This window comes from Exophiala oligosperma, assembly GCF_000835515.1.
Source record: "Exophiala oligosperma strain CBS 72588 unplaced genomic scaffold supercont1.9, whole genome shotgun sequence".
Taxonomy (NCBI): Eukaryota; Fungi; Ascomycota; class Eurotiomycetes; order Chaetothyriales; family Herpotrichiellaceae; genus Exophiala; species Exophiala oligosperma.
Window position 1 is genome coordinate 164,256 of NW_015622826.1, and position 19,383 is coordinate 183,638.

Below are 19,383 nucleotides of genomic sequence, written 5' to 3' on the forward strand. Positions count from 1 at the left end.
CTATCGGTCGTCGTCGGTGGGCCGCATATAGATGCGGCTGATCTGCAGGGACGAAGACGAAGGAGCTTGTTCGAATGGTCCCATCTTTCTAGAATCGTCCGCCAAGAAGATCAGGGATACGCCTGTGCTTGGATGAAATGGGGAAAAGCCTGGACGGCGAAGGGTAGGACCCTGCAGCAGTGATGTCAGGTGATGCGGGATTCATCGAGCAAGGGTAAGTCAAGGCGACGTCTTTAACTCCCTAATTACAGAGAGACCATGTCGAGTGATCCTGCAGTGGTGAGCTCTTTCTCTTGAACATTCTTCGAGCTGAGATTGGAGGAGAAGAGGAGATTGGTTCATGACGCTTCGGACCGCGTTTTCCAGATGATGCGGTTGGATGGTTGGCGTTCTGAATGAGAGAGAACCCTGCGAGGAACCCTCTTTGGTAGCCCACGGTCATCACGTGTTACACGTGACCTTACCCGGTGTACCCGCACATGGCATGTTTTGTACTCCCGTGATACTCCGTTGGGTAGGGAGTACTGTACTTTCATCGCTACGGAGAACGGAATGCTGTATGTACGGATGCTATAAGAAGGGTAAAAGAGTGTTGTGCGCATGTCGCCCAAGTTTACCGTAATTAGTACCCTGTGCGTGGTGTAACTGTGTGGCTTCGTGGCTGACGCAGTGGTCGATACGAATGACACGTGAAGGCGGTTAAAGAGCGAATCAGCCCATCTCAATCTGAACACAGCCTGCAATCTCAAAGCCTCTTCGTATTCTGCATTGCAACCTCGTAAACCCGAAACTACTGTGGCTTGCTGGCTGCACCCGTCGCCGTCATGGACCAAAGTTCCTTGGATGAGCGATGAGCGGTCTGGCGCATGTTGGTGAAAGCCACGAAAACTCTCTGGCGTTACACCTGGATTTTTGTTTTTGAACAATGCACATGCTCATTTTACGTGCAAGTCTTTTCCTTTACCATGCGACGACATCCACTCTCATCAAGAGTTAATCATACTAGAGACTACGGAGTATTGCGTCAACACTTTGCGAAAGACGTTTTTCCCACTCTTCCATCTATCCATCCTCGGTGCCCGATCTTCGAAGGCCGCCTGCAGCATCCCCAAAAGCTGCGCTGACAGGTACATAACAAGTTTCCCGGAAAAGAGCTGGAAAAACTGAAGGATCCGGCACCTCACTAGGTATTTTCAGCCCCAAATATGAAAGTACACAAAGGTATGCCACGCACACACCAATCTCAAATGGTTGATGGGTACGTACGGAGTACTACGGAGTTCATAAATTGTCAATTCAACATGCAATAACTCCGTACGTACGCGAGTATGACATGAGAAATGTGGCTGGAATTCATACTGATTCCAACCACTTTGTGTTTATTCCTCATTCCGTACGGAGTCCGAGTCCGTATGTGGTCGGTGCAGTCATACATGGGATACTCCGTACAATAGCTTGCTTGGTCCATGACGATCAATTCAAGGGGCAGATCATCTTTTCCCCCCCCCGGCCACGCCCCCGGTTATCATCAATGGGGGGGGCCAAAACACGGGAGCCTCCCGTATTATGTACATACTATAGTTTGTACGGATCATCACTTTTTGCTGATTGTTGAATCTCGCAAAAGAAATCCACCAACCACGGAGAGAGCGCTGATCACCAAACGTACACGGAGTATCCGATTGTCTTTTAAGATCAGACACTTTTCCGTACCTGGCTGGTGGGTACGAGGACATCTTTTCGCCCGGCGTTCGTGTGTCAACGAAGAAGACAGGTTGCGTTTAACATTCATGACTCTTCGATGTGGACGGCCTAATCAATGATTGTTAACCTGGTGTTGCACATGTTGGTTTTTGCATTCATATCACCCGTTGTTCTTTTCAATCAAAAGACGCGTTACACCGTTAATGAATTACCTACCTCATACATACACTTGAAATACCTAGGTAGCTACTCCGTACCTACCTTCACATGCCCTCCTCACATACCTGTTGGATACAAAGTATTACTGTACAAACCAGAAGGAAATAATGCATGTTGAATATTTAGTTTTTACATGAACGAGCAAAGGAAAAAGTCTCAATTATCGTCGTCAAGGGGGTGTAAACGAGTACATGACTTACTCACTCACCTAGCATATACTTTGTACATGATTCGAAAGTTTTTCAGGCCTCTTCAACTATGGATTTCTTCAAACCGTGCTCTACTACAGAAAAGTCTAGACTTCTCTTCTTGAACTCCCGAGGTCCGCCCACAAGGTTTTGTTGAATGACAGCTTTGGATCAAACAGTACATACATGTATTGCACTGCACATACGTACGTGGCCTCTTGTGAGTTTTATTGAACGTGAACTGTATGCCAATGAACAACAATTGGGTTCGAAACTTGACCTCCTCACATACCGGAAGCACAGAGTGTGCTCCTTACAGTAGTCGATGATCTCCATAAACGGTCCCTCGAAAACTGATCAATACTTCCTGCCACTTTTATACTCTCTTCTGTACGGACAAGTAAGTACTAGAGGCAATAAACACCTTACCTAGTGCGGAGTAAACATATTGTCATTATTTTCCCACGAGCCTGAGCACGGAGCACAGACAAAGAGTCAGTGCTTGCCTTCGTTCTCTCACAAAACGGTTTGGTTCCTACAGTATGTACAGAGTAAGCATCCAAAAACACGCCCCGAAACGCCCGCGGCTGGTGTGTGTGGGGACCGACCGTTTTCGGGGAGGTCCGTGATTATCTCGATGTGGTTAATAAAATGATGATGTGTCCGGAGATCATTTCGACTACTTTTTGTTACAGTAACGCTCGTTGTCACTAGTACAACCAAACCCAGTTCACTCGGATACAATCAACTAGCCTCTTGGAATTCCCCTTTTTTTTCCTTTCTTTTTTGAGGCACGGAGGATATTCATGTTGGTTCTGGGGATTTTGGGATTTCCATTTTCATTTTCTCGCCGGATGAAATTCTTACAGTGGTGGGAAGGTAATAAATCAACGTCACGGCACGGTGAATTTTTGTGTTCGTTGTCGTGTGGGGCGGGTTGGTGGTTGGAGAGGGGGGGGGGGGGGCCGGGGCCGCCTGATGACAATACTGTAAAGTTGTGTCCGTACTCCGTACTCCGTTCCCCTTACAAGAGAGAGTATTTGTCAATCTAACTCGCTTACAACAGTAGACAAGACACCATTTTGAAGATCCAATGCAGTTTAGTATGTACGGAAGTAGGCAATGAGGATAACTCTGATGTGGGCAGAGAGAAGAAAATGTTTTTCTTTTTTTCTTCCCATATCGATAATTCTTCGTATAGTAGTAGTAGTAGTAGTACATTGAACCATATCTCATCATATGATCTCATCCAATCCAAAAATCCTCAAGAGACAAGGCAGGCTGCTGCCCTCCACTCCGGATTCTACCTCAGTCTTGTGGTAGTTTTCTTCAGTCTGGTATCTGAAGATTCCCGTTCCCTATTTCCATTTCCATGCCCATTCTCCTCCTCAAACCAAACAAATAACAAAAGAGAGATGGTATCGTATCGGTAGATGTAAATCAATCGCTTGCTTTTTATCCCTTGCACATAGGCGCACGCTGGCTGGTATCTCGCTCTGTAAAACAATTCATAGTTTCGTTGTCGTATATAAAAAAAGAAATCCACGCCACTCATTGTCTTCTAAATGGCGACATCAAACGCACTCGGTCTTCGGTCGTGAGGGTATGACGGATACGGATACGGAAAGCCTCCTTTAATGTCGGGATACGTGTAGTCTGAAGTATAACCGTGGTGGTGGTGATTGTATTCGCAGTCATAGTGATAGACGGACTGCTGCTCTTGTAACTCTTCGAGAAGGGCTTCCTCGAGATCTTCTTCTTGGTCGAGGAGGTCTTCAACCGCCGCCGAACATCGATCGTGAGCCATCCTCAGACCCTCACATTCGTCGGCCCCGGATACTGTGCAGATACTGAGGATGGAATTCAGTTGTGACCGTTGAGCTTGAATCTGAGCTTCGATCTTTCTCGACACCGAGGCCATGTCTGCATGCGGCGGTGTCGGAGAGAACGAGATCGGACTTGACGGTCGGGATGACATTGGTGAGCTGGTGGGTGAAGTGGATGGTAGATTGTACCGAGCTCGGAGCGGGACATGTGAGGCGATCAGAGCGGCGAGTTTCCAAATGTCACAGTAGATGCAAGAAGTTGTCGTTGCACATGCCGAAGACAGAATCTTTTGGGTGGTGGTGACGTGTTGTTGATTGGAGAAATGAGGTCTCATACCCTTGAGAAGGGCGACTTTTGTTTTGCAAGTCAAATGCATCTCGGTAGGTGGTGGTTGTGGTTGTGTCTGGGTGAGGAGTGACTGAGAAAAAGCAGGATGGATCAAGATTGAGCTGATCATGGAGATGAAGGCCTCGGTTTTCTATACAGCAATTCTCTTGTTGTTGATGATTTCACGCAGTACGAGGGGTTGGTATGTCGGTCCAAGAAACTAATCTTTCGATAAATTTGAAAGGGAGAGCACGGACTCTATGGTGTATCGTCCAAGTCGGTAGTGGGAAGATTTGATGGACGATGACGGACACAAGCGACGAAATATATTGACGATGGAAGAGTGATACAAGACAGGAGTCTAGTGGACTTTTATGACTTATGTATACAAACCGGGGAATATTGTATCTCACCTTTGGGTTCCAATTGTTTTTTGTCAGTATGGAGTATTCGTATGATGCTACTGTATTGTCCGAAAGATGTCAGCAGGCAGAGAGTTAGGCTGAGACTGCTGCCTTCACCGATTGACAGCTCTGGACCCTTGCTGGCCTTAGGGCTGGAGATGCGCATATTGACCCCCAAAACGAGGATAGTGAGTCGACCAGGGTCGCATGATTACCGGTAAACGGGAAATATTGTCAAGTGGCATGTTTCACGTGGAGAAGGGGAGATGGCGGTCACCTACGGCGTACAGTAGTAACGAGTAGAAGAAGGGAAAAAAAAGAGTGGCTGAGGGGACAAAAGGAACTTTGGTTTCTAGGCACTTGGTGCAGACCGAAAGAATGAAACTCACCGATGATTGACTGGAGAAAGAGAGGAGAGAGAGAGAGTCAATCAGGGATCAAGGATCATCTCTACAGTACTTTACGGATTACTCTGGAAACCAGCAAAAGGACAAGGACCAAAAGACCTTACGAGTTACGGGGACTCTAGGCAGGAATAGGGAGGTGGTACGAGGGGAACCAGGGAAGATGGATTCATGGTTGGTGGAAAAGAGTGAGCACCAACCGTGACGTGCAGGAACGAGGGCACCGACAAGGCAGTACGGAAGTAGGTAACACGAGCTACGGGTGCGAGTCTAGGCGACTTTGGGTGTTTTGGAGCTGGAGCTGCAGGCCATCAAAGGAGTTACACCAGCCCAAGCCACGTCCCCCAAGGCACGGAGTCATGGAGTACCTAGAGCCACATTCTACAGAGGGTCAAATAATAATCCATGCTCATGGCCTATACCCAAAACTACCCCCCGGTGATGCCTAGAACTTGTTATTTAGTTCTGTACGGCCTACAGACAGGCTCCTTTTGCGGTGAAGTCTTTGGGATGTCTTACCGCGTAATGAATGATATGTTCGCTGTTGTCTCGTCAACTCATCTCACATTTTGACTCTCTCAGAGACAAAGTTCAATACGAAGACTCTCCCGTGGTTTCCGTTCCATCAGCCTCATGACACTCTAATCGGTTGTGCTTTCAACTCTTGTATCCTCTTTCTTTTTGACTTGCCGCCTTGGAAACGGAATCGTCATGAGACGGTCTCATCTTGGCTCTCCTTCTTATCGTGCATTCCACATGTTCGTATGTCGGATTCTTTGTGCCCCTTTGTCTTAATTCTCGTGTTCGCTTAACTCTCGAATCATTGTTGCAACATGCGGTCACCACCAAAAATGTCTTTTTGGCTTCTCCTGGGCTACACCATCTCCGCGCTGTCACAATCATCACTCAATACTCAGCCGCAAATAGGGTCGTCATCCACCGCGAAGGAGTCATTTTCAGATCTTCTTTTCCAGGACAACTCGATCAGCCCCAAGTTCCACTCTCGTCTATCACGGCGCGATGCGACATGAATGGAATCCACATGCAAAGCCGATGACTCTTTGGCCATTTCTCTTCTACGAGTCACGCCCTCTCTGTCTAGCCCAGCCTAATAGTACAGAATCTCCTCGGAGACCCTCAGTTGGTCCTCCATGCCTTCCAGAGTGCCTCGCTCGTTGCATCTCCTGCCTGTGAAACACATACGCCATGTCCTTTTCCCACCGCCCTCTTCCTGACTCTCATCCTATCGCCATTGCTCAAAGCCCCATTGACATTCACCCTCCCCAAAAATCCATGCCTCACCACCCTCTGCGTACTCGGCCAATCTTGCCCAATCAACGTCTTGCCAACAGAGCATTCCTCTCATGCTCTGGGTATTGAGCCATCACCAGCCTGAAGATCGTCTCAGCCTGGTCGTTGAGTCGGGCGTTCAGTCCCCGGATGACATTGTCGCCTGCCTCGATGAGAGCGTTGAACTCTCGCACCTGACCTTGGCGCTCTGCCACCAGCTGACCTTGGGCTTGATTTGCCCTTTCAAGGTCATGTCTGAGGCGTTGGTTGTCTGATCGCAACCGCTCACACTCGGTCTCCAGTTCAAACACTCCCTGGGCCATTCTGCCGCCCATAACCGGCCCCGATGAGCCACCCGACGTCAACGGTGGAAATTCCTCTTGTGATTGCGTCGTTGCAACCACAGATGACGCCGCTCTCAACCCAGCAGGCACAGCAGAGGCCACCTCTTGTGGCGCGAGGCCAAGTCTCCTGTCCAGGGCGTCCACTCGCTGACCAAGCTGGGCCAAGAAGATATGGTCGTGGCGTGCCATTGCTTGGGATTGTGGCTCTTCTAGCAGCCGTTTCAACAACTCCCGCGCCTCTCTTGTCCAGCCGATCTTGTCGCCGGCGTACTTCTCACTGGCATTCTCTGCCAGGGTTATCTTGATCTCGGCGACCAAGCCGGCTTGAATGCCAGGGGTGGATAGGAGTTTGTTCTGATGAGCATGTCAGCATTGATTGATATATATATATATATATATATATATATGTATATCGATGGGTGATGTGTGTGTGTCAGAAAGGTGGGTACTGTTGTGAGAAAGTTGAAAGCAAGAAAGGTACGTACGCAAGTTTGGACAGCCTCATCTGGGAAATTATGTTTGTACACGTGCTTGATCATGACCTTCAAACAGTGAACACAGATCAGCAGTCTGACGCAAGCAACATATGGTTGTGACCTGCGGTCCAGATAGGAGGACAACATACCTTCTCTGCGAATGACTTTCTCAGCGTGCGCTGAAGTCTGAATGAAGCAACAAAAGGTTAGTCTCATGCGTCTGACCTCGCAAATTGGCAGGCCTTGGAGTCATGACCCATGACATGACGCGGGAGAGGAGAGCGGAGTAGGATATCATACCTGTTCTCGTACTTCATCTTTGCAAATTCAAGGTAATGGCAACGCTCTCTCCGCCTCTTGTCCCAAAAGTCGATCGTCAGGGTCAGGGTCAGGGTCAGGACGCGAAAACACAGACACACGACTCTGGTACTGTATCTTCAACTGTATCGATCGTCGCGAGACCGGGGGCCGAAATGAGGTAGGAGTTGGAAATAGGAACGAAGATTTGTCTCCCTCTATGGACATTCGCGTCGTGAGGACCTTTTTGAAGATTCATGGAAGCTTGAGTTTAATTTTGTTTCTTCTTCCTACCTTGAAATCTCTAAATTGAAGAGGAAAAAATTTACAACAATAACAACAACGACAGCAACAAAAGAGCGTGACGCAGTTGCGTCACGATCCAAAGGCGGTGCCAGTGCAAGTGAAGGGGCCTGTGAATTCACTGAGCGGCGTGGAAAGTTGTGCGTGCGGTGAATTACTATCTACGCCTTCAGAAGGGGGCAGTGATTCTGGGGCTTTGTGTCAGTACGAGGGAGGGACGGAGGGAGGGAGAGAGAGAGGAGACGTCCACTTGACTCATTCGGTGTGCACTGGATTCGTGCCTGTAGCTCAAAGCATAATACGCTGTTGTATCAAAAATTCTCTCTCCTCCCCACCCCTTTATGTCTTCTGGGCTTTTGCTGGCTGGGGCGGAGAAGTTGAAAAATCACTTTTGTTTCCCATTCACGAGCCGTGGCAAGGGCGGAGGAAATAAAAAGGAAAGAGGGTAGTAGTCTCGCCTTTGCACATAAATAATTCCCCTATGCCCCTGACAAGGTCGACCATTTCAAGTCCTCGTAGAAAAAAAAGAGAAGACGATGAGGAGGCTGATTTTGAAAAGTCGTCGACGAAAAGCCATGATCCCGAAAACCATGGATCTTCGGCGGGTATGCTTTTTGTTCTGCGGGACATTGTACTGTGTACTAGTTGATATCATTTTCCTTGTAGCCTTGCCGTCTCTCCATGTCTCTGTCATGCCTGTACCACCTTAGGTACGCTCTACGCGCGTCATGGTAATGATAAATAGGGGTTCGTTCATTTCATACACACACACACACATGCACACACAAAGCCCTTCTTCCCATCACCACGTCACCAATACAAGGACTAGGCCCTGTCACAGCTTTAATACCGCGGAGGTGGAGGAGGTGCACCATAGCCTCCCTGCTGCTGCGGTGGTCCACCGTAACCACCTTGCTGAGGAGGAGGTCTTCCATAGCCGCCCTGTTGAGGGCCACCATACCCGCCTTGCTGAGGAGGAGGGCCGCCGCCATAACCACCTTGTTGTGGAGGACCACCGTAGCCACCCTGAGGGGGATATCCACCGCCGTAGCCGCCCTGTTGTGGAGGTGGACCACCGTAGCCACCTTGTCCCGGAGGGGGTCGAGGGGCGTTGCTCTTCTCGTCCTTGGCGTCATAGGAAGAATCGATACTACCGAGGAGGAGCTTGATGAGCCACAATTCTGGGGTCAGGTTGACCGGTGGGTTCGCGCGAGACATTTCGTCGGCTTCGACTTCGTAGTCTGTTGTCACAACATGTTAGATATTGCCTCTTCTTTTTTGTACAACTCAAATCAAAATCAAAAAGCCAAAGCCACAAAATAACTTACTGGATGTACAATCGATAATGTCACCAATCGTGGGTTCCTCGTCCAGCTTGCTCAAAAACTCACGAGCCTTGAGATCGTTGCCGACCTGAGCAAACTGGAAGGCAAGGGCACCTTTGCCGTATCGAGGGTTTCTAGACAGCTCGTCCGAAGCGTTCTTGATGATCCTGGCCACGTCTCCAGAGCTTTCACCGGTTGGCTGACCGTCGGTGATTGTGATGACCAAGACCGGCTTGCGAAGTTGGCCACTGCGAGCGGCTTGGAGAACCAACGGGCGAAGGATCTTGTTGTCGAGTTCTCGACCCATGGGAGTGAGGCCGGAGAAGCGAGTGCGCGCGACCATCTCGGTGACTTGTTGCTCGCTACGGATGTTGTTACCTCCGTCGGGAGAGTTCATGAAGCGGACTTGAATGCCGTCATCGTCGAAGAGACTGGTCGCAAAGGCGACACGCGACAATATCAACTTCAGGTCGTCAATACGCTCCCCGTTCTCTTCAAACTGCATGGAACCGCTGTCGTCGATGTACAGCACGACGTCGTAGAGTGCGAGCTTGACAATGTCCGATGCGATTTCGCTGTTGATGCGCCATGCTGCTGCGAGCTGTGCGACTTGCTGAGCGGCTCGGTTGGCGATCTGGTCAAGAATCGGCGAATTGGGTGGGTAGAAGCTTTGCAGGCCCTTCTCTTGAATCGCTGCTTGTAGGAGTTGTTTGTAACCGCCTACATTTCCAACGGGAGCGGGAGGAGGACCGCCGGGGCCGCCGGGACCACCACCGTATTGAGGTTGGCCGCCATATTGCTGAGGGGGAGGGCCACCGCCTTGAGGACCGCCGGGGTAGGGGGTTTGACCTTGACCTTGACCTTGAGGACCACCCTAAAACAAGCAAAGTGTTAGCTAAACCGATAATCTTATTCGCAAGGTGCTCGCAAATAAAGTGCAAATGCGACGAACATATCCATATCCACTGTTCTGCTGTTGCTGATACGGCTGCTGTTGATATTGTGGCGCGCCGTATTGATTGGGGGGTTGGTATTGCGACTGGTATGAAGTGTATGCGGACTGCGGTTGCGGCGATTGGTAACCTCCACCTTGATACCCTCCTTGGGGTGGAACGCCTAGTTGTTGGCCATACTGTTGTTGTTGTTGTTGCTGCTGCTGCGGGGACTGCCACGCAGGCTGCTGGTATGGCTGTGGTGATGCACTTGGCCGAGGAGGTACCGGAGGCTGGTTATAAGGTGACGGCTGTTGTTGTTGTTGTTGTTGAGGGTAGGGACTCGTAGGCGGTTGAGGTGCGCCCGGTGCTTGGCCGCCTGGTGTTGCCGCTGCCAGGCGAGAAAACTTGCTCATGATCTTTTGGATGTGGTTGTTGGACGACGCAGGAAGTACGGTTGGTGTACAAATATACAAATGGGAAAAAAAAGGCCTGCCACAATGGTCGATTGTGGTGGACGTGCAGCTTTGCAGGTGGATATGGACAGGTTCCAGCTCACGGCGCAAGGTGACGCAAGAGGTCTGCGCCGAGAATAGGCCTCACAAGCAAAAGTTGCGGTGTTCGGAAGATGCTTACCGAGGGAGGGCCACCTGGATACGCCTGGTAAGATGATTGACCTTGACCTTGACCTTGACCTGGTCCTCCGCTCTATATGAGTCTCATCAGTACCCGCCGGGCCGCTAGTCGTAGTTGATGATGGGATCAATCATGGGACCATCGTGGGATTGTAGGTAGGTACTCACATAGCCACCGGGAGGAGCGCCACCTCCAGGCTGGAGAGATGTCGGCGGACCACCAGGATAAGCTGCCTGAGAAGCAGCAAGTTTAGAGGCAAGCTATACGCGTCATCAGCGGGAAGAAGTTTTGGCATGGCAAGACTTGGTCTTTGCTGGTGCTTGTAGGTCCGACTGGACTGTGCCTTTAGGGATTGCGGGGGCAGGGAATTGGAGAGAGCGACAGACTTACACCCATGTTTTATGTTGGTTGAAGATCAGAATGAAGTTGCTTCCACTGCAGTAGTGATCGTGATGTCGACACACAAGCAAGATGGTATGTAGAGGTAGGAGATCAAACTGAGCCGATGACGAGCTTTGGTTTTAAACAAGTTGACCGGCCTTGTACCAGTTAAAAGACTCAAACGAGCATAGAAGCCAAGGCACCGTCAGAGTAACAGGGCTGTGCTGTTCACCAAACAGGTGGGGTAAACTCACTGGAATTACAATACGAGTATGCCCCTGGATGACTTGTGGCACAGGTATCTAATCGCTGTGAATGCAATGATTGACCACAGATGTTACAGAATACTGTTGTTCACATATCATCTCACGAGAAGTGATTCAATCACAGGCTCGTTGATCAAAGTACCTAGACAGCTACTTCTCACCACTGGTATTCACGGTGGTAACAGTGCCACACTCGTGACGAAGACACCAGCCATCAGCCACCGAGTGGCGCTCAACGCAGTCTAAATAGCACAGCCTTGTCTACCCCTCCATTGTCTCTCCTGTTCCCGCTGCCGTCATACCTTCGCAAAATATGCTGCGACGGGTTAAGCTCACGAGAAACCCTGAACACAGATAGACAGGGATAGAAAAAGCAATATCGTTCTACTGAATGACCCTCAACATCACCCGTCCTCAACCTCAAGATCACCATGTACAAAGTAGCCTGGGCTCTGTCTGCTGTTGAGTAACTCACAAGGCTAAAAGGGAAGAACATTGTCGCCTATGATTAGATAAGATGCGTTATAATTTCCCCGGTGAACTTGCCTTTCCCGGGTAGAAATTGGCTCCTAACTTCGCTTCATACCCGCCACCGTCAGAGCATATCATCAAGACCTGCCAGAATGCAATCAGAGTGCATGGCCTCTGTCGAAAAGTGTCTCTGAAATACTGTGCATGCGTGTCGTATTCAGGCTAGGTGCAGCTTGGCAGGCTTTGTGGAGGTAAAATTGAAACAAGTAGGAGTAATAATTCTGTCGCGACAAACTGGGATCGATATCGGGTTGAGTTGTGTTATCGTTGACAGCGGCCACAGCGGCATCAAAGTACATCATGCCAGCCTACAATACTTCACAGCGGATGGCGATTCATCAGTTTGTCAACTTCACGCAGGCCAAGGAGAGCATAGCGGCAAAGGTATGAGGACGAGGAGATGTTGAAAGGTCATTTGCTGACTGCCTGTCTTGTAGCTCCTGAAGAACCACGACTGGAACTTGGAACGCGCGCTTGATTCGTGAGTATGCCTTTCATTGTCTTGCACTTAAGCCTCCTCCCTCTCTGGTCCAACTCAGTGTCCGCGTTGGGTGTATTGAATCGGAAGGACGACATAACTTGCGAGACATCGACATGGCCATTATTACCGGCAGTAGAGTACATGGTCCAGGAAGTACAATAATGGTGGCTACTGGAGTGTCCGTCGGTCAACAGCAATCAGCAACTGAGAGGCCTTGCGACGACAATGCCCACACACGATCTCAACTTTAAGTCGCAGCCTCGTCCAACTCTTTCGCCAAGACTGCCTTCTTTGTCAGTGCAGAGACAGAGAGATTTGTCTCAGCTTGTTCCAACTTCCAGGCAGCCATCGCTCTTTCTTTTGATGTGACGGTCATCTGAAATCCAAAAAGCCCAGATCGCCATTAAACCCATCTTTTCATCGTTCAGTCAGATTACCTCCTCACTGCGTCATGGCACCTAGCAAGACAGCCAAGCCACTCAGCAAGCCGCCGAAGAAGGCCCCGAGCAAGCCTGCAAAAACGACGCGCAAGACTGCAAGTGATGCGACGCCCAGCAAGCCGGCCAGGAAGCGCAAAGCCGCCAGTGATGCCACGGCGACCAACGATGCCGCTCCACCCGAGAAAAAGCCCAAGAAATCTCCTGCCAAACCAAAGACCTCTGCTGTAGACTCAACCATCAAGCCCAAGAAACCCCGTGCAAAGGCGGAGCCCAAGACACCCAAGAGGGCGACCAAGAAGGCACCTGCCGCGACGACCACCGAGACATCCGAGGCCACAGGGTTCGTTGTTTGTCACTACTGGAGCCTGCAATACTGACATGTTTTTTTCCTCCGACAGGTTTTACCAGGCCGGTTCCACCGATGGAGTCCCATCTGCTGTCGAGAAGAATTTGAAGAAGTTGTTTGACGATTACCGAGGTAATACTATTTGGAACATCTACAGAACAGCCTCTCTGACAGGTGACTGCCTAGACAATCCTAAAGAATCCCCAGACAAGATCGGCATCGACGGCGCTCAGAACTACCTCGGTGCCATCAAAGTGCAGTTGGACGAACTCGCTCACCTGGCCATTTGCGACCTGTTGCAGTGTCCCTCGATCGGTGAATTTGACAGAGATCCTTTCGTCGCAGGCTGGCGCAGCGCGTCATCCGCGAACAAGCCCTGCGATACCGTCGCGGCCCAAGCGCAGTACGTCGACGTCATTCGCAAGAAGATGTCCGCCGACCCGGCCTACTTTAAACAAGTCTACCGCAATGCCTTTAAGCTCGCCAAGCCCGAGGGTCAGAGGAGTGTCCCCATGGAGTCGGCCGTCGACTTTTGGAACATGTTCTTCCGGTCGGACAACGGTGGCCTAGGCTGGAACACCGCGTCGACCAAGTGGTTGGACATGTGGTGTGAATTCTACGAAACCAACATCAAGAGACCGGTCAACAAGGACTTGTGGAACATGGTCGGTGAGATGGCCTTGAAGATCAAGGAGCCGGATGGGGAGGCCCTGGAGTGGTGGAGTCCGGACGGCGCGTGGCCCATGGCGATCGATGACTTCATCTCGCACGTCAAGGACAAGACAAAGTCGGCCGGTGGTGATGATGCGATGGATACCAGCTAACCCATCAGCGTCGTTCGTTGGGGAGCATGGCATTCATGCCTTGGCACACATTATGTTCTTGTTGCCGTCATGTTCACACACTCCATCACATCACGCACACACACACACGACAGGCTGCAGAAGAATGGTCAAAAGATGAAAGTGGACTTGATCAACAACTACGGCAGCAACCTGCATTTTTGCTCTTCGTGCTATTAGCGACTAACCACAGAGAATTATGAGAAGACATTCTAGCGTGTCAAACAGATAAAGCATTGGGTCAGTTCTGATTCTCTACCACTGACCGACAAATGAGAATGAATGTTCAATTCGATACCTAGAACGTAGGGGTACATTGCTCTATCGATTCGTTGAACCGACGCTCTTACCAAGTCCCAGTGACTTTGGTTTTGAGGGCGTTTTGTTGCTCACTTTTCTTCATCGCATTAGTCACCCCGGCCCTTGTCCAGGCCGTGACACTGGGCCTCTTTAGAGTTTGCCCTGGGTGCAGCAGTCATCCAGAGTTTCTTCCCACTGACGGTCATGAGTCCAAAGTCACGCTGGACCATCATGTCCTCGGTGACACGCGGGTCCAGGGCGAGGTCGAACCGTTGGTACAGAGCGCAGATTGTAAGTAAAACCTGGACGCGCGCGAGGTGCATACCGATACAGTTTCTGTTGCCCGTGCTGAAAGGTCGGTTCATTGAGCGCATCCAGGGCGTGGCCGTCTCCCACCGTTCTGGAACGAAGGCTTCAGGGTCGGGAAAGGCTTCGGGGTCGCGGGCCGTCGCGTAGGGAACGTTGGACACCGTGGTGCCGTACGGGACGAAGGAACCGCCGATGGATTTGCCGGGGGAGAGGCGCACGGAGCAGGACATGATGGGCCCGCGGAGGCGGAGCGTCTCTTGGAGGACGCAGTTGAGGTAGGGCTGTACGACGGTGAACGGGCAGTCAGTGAACCATACACCACCTCGGACAGAAATTGATGATGGGATCAGACCAGACTTACGAGTTTAGTGGCCGTGTCAAAGGCCGGCATGACATACGGGTCGGGGAATGCGTCGCGGATCTCTCTGGTCAAGCGCTCTAGTACCTCTGGTCGTTTCGAGACCTCGTACAACAGATACAGGACCGTCGTGGCCGAGGTGCCGCTACCCGCGATGATGAAGAGCACGCTGTTCTCCACCAACTCGGCGTCGGTCAGGGTGGTGTTGGTGTCCGTGTCACACGCGGTGAGCATGTGTCGTAGCAGGCCTTGTTCGGTGGTCCCCTTTCCCAGTCGCGCCCTGAATTCGTCAATGTAGCCTTGCACCGAGCGTCGGATCCTGGGTTGGGCTTGTCTGGCGGCCTTGAAGGGCCCAAAGGGAAAATACCGGGCGATCGGCAGGAGGCCGAAAAGGGGACAGACGGTGAAATATGTCTCGATGTCTTGTGCGCCCTGGTGAGGCCTTCCCGAGAGGGTATCGAAGCTCTTGGCGAAGCTGAGTCGGCTCGTGATGTCCAGAAAGAGGTGGTGCGTCTCGTCGTGCAGCTCGACGGGCTGCCTGGCCGTGGCGATGTTGGCGATGTACTGTTCGATGATCTGCGATATTTCTGGCTGGAAGTCGAGAACACCTTGTTGGGAGAAGCCGTGGGACAGTAATCGTCTCATGCGACCATGTTCGTTTCTGTCGGTGGTGCTGAACACGGATTGCCTCCCCGTCAGGCTGAATCCTTTGTAGAACGCCGGTGCCTTGAGGCATGGTTCTGTGCTCTGTGCAAAAATGTCCTTGATCGAGGCTTCGTCGCTGTAGGAGAGCTCATTGGCCCCCACACGCACCACTTTGCCATACTTCATGTGCAGCTCGTAACGTTTGTAGGTATTCTGTGCCGTCAGGGACATGTAGACCATGTACCAATCGGTCATCTTGGCCATCAGAGGTCCTGGGTATGTGGCCAGAGGGTGGAAGAAGACACGATAGATGATCAGAATCAGCCAGTACAGTGTAGAGGCCCCTACCAGGGAGGGCCAGACTGCGAAATCGCTAATAGAAGCCATGGTGGATGAATTCTACGTCGTTCGAACAAAGCAAGCCGGAGAATTGTTGAGGAAGGGATGAGCAGGGAGAGGAGAAACGACCGTGTTACCTCGTATATGTTGTGTTAGGTTCACGGCGCTGTGTGAGACGGAGCTCGTGCCAGTGGCGTAATTAGTGCAACACAAATGCATCTGAACTTTGATAGATCGGAAACGACCTTGCATATCACAGGTTGAACGACCTAGATTAGTGTTCGCTCCCCCGGAAATGCTGTCGAATGCGAGGCCGTACCCCACAGACCCCTGGAGCGGTCGTTTATTAGATTCCCCGTGAGTACGGGGGTGCGAGATGATCCTCTCGGGTCCCCACACCCTGGAAACTCAGCCTTGAGGATAGCTTTCGGATCTCCACGCAGCCCAGCCTCAGAAAGGCAACCAGGAGGAACTTGGTTCATATCGGGCATACCATTTGAGGACGATGGTTGAGTTCAGCTAAGATGTGACGTGACCACATCCATTTTGTCGGATTCAATGGTGCTTGAAATTGGTTACTGAAGCTGCTATTTCTTGGCCGTCAATCAAGGTTCTTGAGTGTTGCCACCATTTTTGGGATGCAACCCCATCGCGGTCTGATCTTTTCTAACTCTGCCATGAATGTTCCCATAATCTTCTTTCTGGAGAGTTGGACGCCGCCTTTCGTGGGATGGTTCTGGTCCTCGATCATGCGCGCCCACACGACAAGGGCTGCGTAGAAAAGGATGATCGCAGACCAGACTGGAGAAACTGACAGTTCCATGTCGCCCACAGTAGTCACAGTCTGTACATCAAATCCAATTTGGTCTAGAATCTTCCATGCGCTCGAGGACGCCGCATCGCTGAAGTGAAGGTCGACGAGCGCGGGGCGTGACGATGGATCATCTTTGAGTCTCGAAGGAAAATCGTCATTGGTAAATGGTTCGTATCCCACCAGAGCCGGCAAAAGCCACATTTTGGAATCTGCCTCCAAGGTCATACAGCAAAAATGATAGACTGGTGTCACAGGTCTGTCAATTTCGGCGACACGCGCTCCATGTTCGGGAAGCACGCTCGATAAGCTGAGCCATCTTGAGAGCGCTCTGCTGAGTCTCTGCTTGCATCGTATATACTCTGCCGATGCAGAGTGAGGAAGGAGGGGGTTGTAGTATTCAGCATCTGCCGATGACCTTGGCACGCTACCTATTGAAGGAGGAATGTGGTTGGCTGACATATCCGGTCGCACCAAAGCTGTGAGGCTGTGTTGCAATGAAACGATCTCAGCCAACAGCGCGAAAAGCAAGAATACATGGTCGTCAGGGCTCAGACTTGCAGGCGTGGAACCCTTGCCGGTCAGAAGCCATTGGTATATGCTTTGGAAATCGTCATTATTCTCCAATTGCAATGAAACCTCAGAAAGGCGAACTGTAGGTATCGAGTGTAGATGGATGGCGCGAAGCACATCCACAAGCAGATACGTCTTCAATAAACTAGATATGGTCACAGTTAATTTAGAAGGTAAACATATTTCTACATGCTCGAGGAGACTTACCCGGTCATGACTTTACTATTAGCCCCGTGTGCGATTTCTTGTTGACCGTTCTGATTTGAAGGCACTTTCATCAAATGCATCCTATGTGTTATCTGGCCAGGTTCAGAATTCAGGACCAATCCGCGAACCCGGGCACAAGTGGCCTCTAGTGAATCATGACTTACAGTATCACACCAGCCGGCACATGCCTGGACTCTCGTCCAAGTGGCCGAATCTGCTTGAAGTGTGCCGTAAAGTACGAGTAAGAGAGCCTTGTATTTACAATCAGCAATTGGGTCGCACTTGGCTCAAAACACAATCTTCTCAACACGTAAACTTACTGCTTGAACCCACTCAGCATTTCTCGAAAGTGAGTTGTCAACTTCAAGTGCCCCCAGCACCAGAGACCAGCTAGCACGCCAAAGATTCCCAACCCATGACGACAGATGCACCTCTTCAGCGACAGCAGCCCCCAACAGAGCCATGGCCACCACAAGATAGGGAGGCGCTTCTCCTGAAAGTCGTGCCCAAGACAAAAAGAACGGCGTTGCAGGGGCGAAATTATGATAAAATTCATGGAGTAGCGACGTCAATAATTCACCACTTGGCAACGAAGGAAATTCGGCCCAAAGCATTAACGGATATCGTAACACTGATCTTTGATCTTCCTCACTGTTCTCGGGAGGAAATGCGCTTGTAGCAGTGCCTAGAGACATTGGAGCGAGATTAGAGGCAGTTTGCATATTGTCATCGAAAGTAAAGTGTGTACTTCGATCCCCTCTAGGTTTATACTGGCTGCTTGAAAGGAGAGATTGCTTGAAATTGATCATGAACGAGGCATCTGGAGCAACCATCGCCCGTCTTGCATCTGACCTGTGTGGCTGCCATTTATCTAAAACCCTATCAGCGGAGACCCAATACAACGCATTACAGCAAGGTAGTCTTCGATAAGACGAATGATGGATGGCTGCCTAGGGTTGACTCACTCGGTAGCAAGCGCGTCAAAGAGGCTTCAGAGTCCATTATACAGGAGTTCAACGAAATGAACCCGGCATCTCAACTCAAGTAGACAATCGCCGCAAATTATCGGCCAGTCACCAAGAGGGGCGCATGGGGCGCATGCTCGTGCAAAGGATAGACTGAGTTTGAAGGTAATGAATTAGAGGGGATTCCTTGGGCCTGAAGTCACGGACTGTAGGTGGTTGGGATCGTGTTCGATGGTTTGTAGAGGGAAAGAGTTTCAGAAAGTGGTTTTGTGGTGGTGACGCGGAACAACTGTTTGTCCGGAACCGAAATATTTATTGTGTTTCGTCAAATCGTTGAAACCAAAATTCCGTCGATCCAAGACGTTTTACTCCGTATCAATGTCACAAAACGCAGCAGGCCGCTTTTTAATTGTGATTCCGACTGTGAGATCCTCATCGAGGGCTAGCTCCCTCCTGGATGACAATGTAGCAATTCCCAGATTGTGCTACCAGCTACTGTCAAATGGGTGGGCCGGTCATACCAGGAAGAACTCAACAGGTGTGCACTTCATGGATCGTGAACCAGTAAAGCTCACAAGGTTGTAACTACTGTACGATGCACCAATAATGAAGAGATCCCTAGGTGCATCCTTGTGCATGCAAAGACCATCATGTGGTGGGATGCCCCATGAGATTCGCCAATCGACGGAGTAGGAGGAAAACTTGTGTCGGCTCTCCACACATGAAGCGGGATGGTAGAAATGCGGCACAGTTCGTTCTGCTGACATGACGAGTTGCAAATATACCCTTATGTTCTCTCTACAACCTGACAAGCTAGACCCGACCAATCGAGAGTAATCAAAGCCATGGCCTATCTCAACAAACCAGGGACACTCGAGAGAACGATTGCATTGAGCGAGATTCAAGCTGTGCT

General features: G+C 50.6%; 7 protein-coding genes across 11 annotated transcripts; 3 read left to right on the top strand and 4 right to left on the bottom strand.

Moving 5' to 3' along the window:
• Positions 1 to 928: 928 nt before the first annotated feature.
• On the top strand, positions 929 to 1,991 carry PV06_08671 (uncharacterized protein). Its single transcript, XM_016410031.1, has one exon. It carries the CDS (start codon positions 1,467 to 1,469, stop codon positions 1,821 to 1,823), a length of 357 nt encoding a protein of 118 aa, XP_016259053.1. The 5' UTR covers positions 929 to 1,466; the 3' UTR covers positions 1,824 to 1,991.
• A 1,270-nt stretch (positions 1,992 to 3,261) lies between these two features.
• Positions 3,262 to 4,571, bottom strand: PV06_08672 (uncharacterized protein). The gene has a single exon (XM_016410032.1). It carries the CDS (start codon positions 4,393 to 4,395, stop codon positions 3,673 to 3,675), a length of 723 nt encoding a protein of 240 aa, XP_016259054.1. The 5' UTR covers positions 4,396 to 4,571; the 3' UTR covers positions 3,262 to 3,672.
• A 1,739-nt stretch (positions 4,572 to 6,310) lies between these two features.
• Positions 6,311 to 7,022, top strand: PV06_08673 (uncharacterized protein). Its single transcript, XM_016410033.1, has one exon. The coding sequence runs from the start codon at positions 6,710 to 6,712 to the stop codon at positions 7,010 to 7,012; it is 303 nt and encodes a 100-aa protein (XP_016259055.1). The 5' UTR covers positions 6,311 to 6,709; the 3' UTR covers positions 7,013 to 7,022.
• A 688-nt stretch (positions 7,023 to 7,710) lies between these two features.
• Positions 7,711 to 11,457, bottom strand: PV06_08674. Of its 2 annotated transcripts, XM_016410035.1 has the most exons (6): positions 11,312 to 11,457; positions 11,067 to 11,215; positions 10,844 to 10,936; positions 10,677 to 10,748; positions 9,112 to 9,982; positions 7,711 to 9,024 (listed from the first exon to the last, which is right to left on the bottom strand). In XM_016410035.1, exons 2-6 carry the CDS (start codon positions 11,070 to 11,072, stop codon positions 8,627 to 8,629), a joined length of 1,440 nt encoding a protein of 479 aa, XP_016259057.1. In that variant the 5' UTR covers positions 11,073 to 11,215; positions 11,312 to 11,457; the 3' UTR covers positions 7,711 to 8,626. The 2 variants fall into 2 exon arrangements, with proteins under 2 accessions (XP_016259057.1, XP_016259056.1); XM_016410034.1 differs by lacking the exons at positions 10,844 to 10,936; positions 11,067 to 11,215; positions 11,312 to 11,457 and having other exon boundaries at positions 10,061 to 10,677.
• Positions 11,458 to 11,833: 376 nt separating this feature from the next.
• Positions 11,834 to 14,260, top strand: PV06_08675. 4 transcript variants are annotated; one of them, XM_016410036.1, is made up of 4 exons: positions 11,834 to 12,238; positions 12,292 to 13,115; positions 13,174 to 13,253; positions 13,308 to 14,260. In XM_016410036.1, exons 2-4 carry the CDS (start codon positions 12,787 to 12,789, stop codon positions 13,943 to 13,945), a joined length of 1,047 nt encoding a protein of 348 aa, XP_016259058.1. In that variant the 5' UTR covers positions 11,834 to 12,238; positions 12,292 to 12,786; the 3' UTR covers positions 13,946 to 14,260. The 4 variants fall into 4 exon arrangements, with proteins under 4 accessions (XP_016259058.1, XP_016259059.1, XP_016259061.1 ...); XM_016410037.1 differs by having other exon boundaries at positions 12,292 to 12,335; XM_016410039.1 differs by having other exon boundaries at positions 12,292 to 13,253.
• PV06_08676 (uncharacterized protein) lies at positions 14,237 to 15,962 on the bottom strand (the record flags this gene model as incomplete). The annotated part of the gene is made up of 2 exons (XM_016410040.1): positions 14,237 to 14,853; positions 14,934 to 15,962. 2 exons carry the CDS (start codon positions 15,960 to 15,962, stop codon positions 14,371 to 14,373), a joined length of 1,512 nt encoding a protein of 503 aa, XP_016259062.1. The 3' UTR covers positions 14,237 to 14,370.
• Positions 15,963 to 16,515: 553 nt separating this feature from the next.
• On the bottom strand, positions 16,516 to 18,200 carry PV06_08677 (uncharacterized protein; the record flags this gene model as incomplete). Its single annotated transcript, XM_016410041.1, has 4 exons — positions 16,516 to 17,443; positions 17,506 to 17,597; positions 17,670 to 17,756; positions 17,826 to 18,200. 4 exons carry the CDS (start codon positions 18,198 to 18,200, stop codon positions 16,516 to 16,518), a joined length of 1,482 nt encoding a protein of 493 aa, XP_016259063.1.
• Positions 18,201 to 19,383: the final 1,183 nt, after the last annotated feature.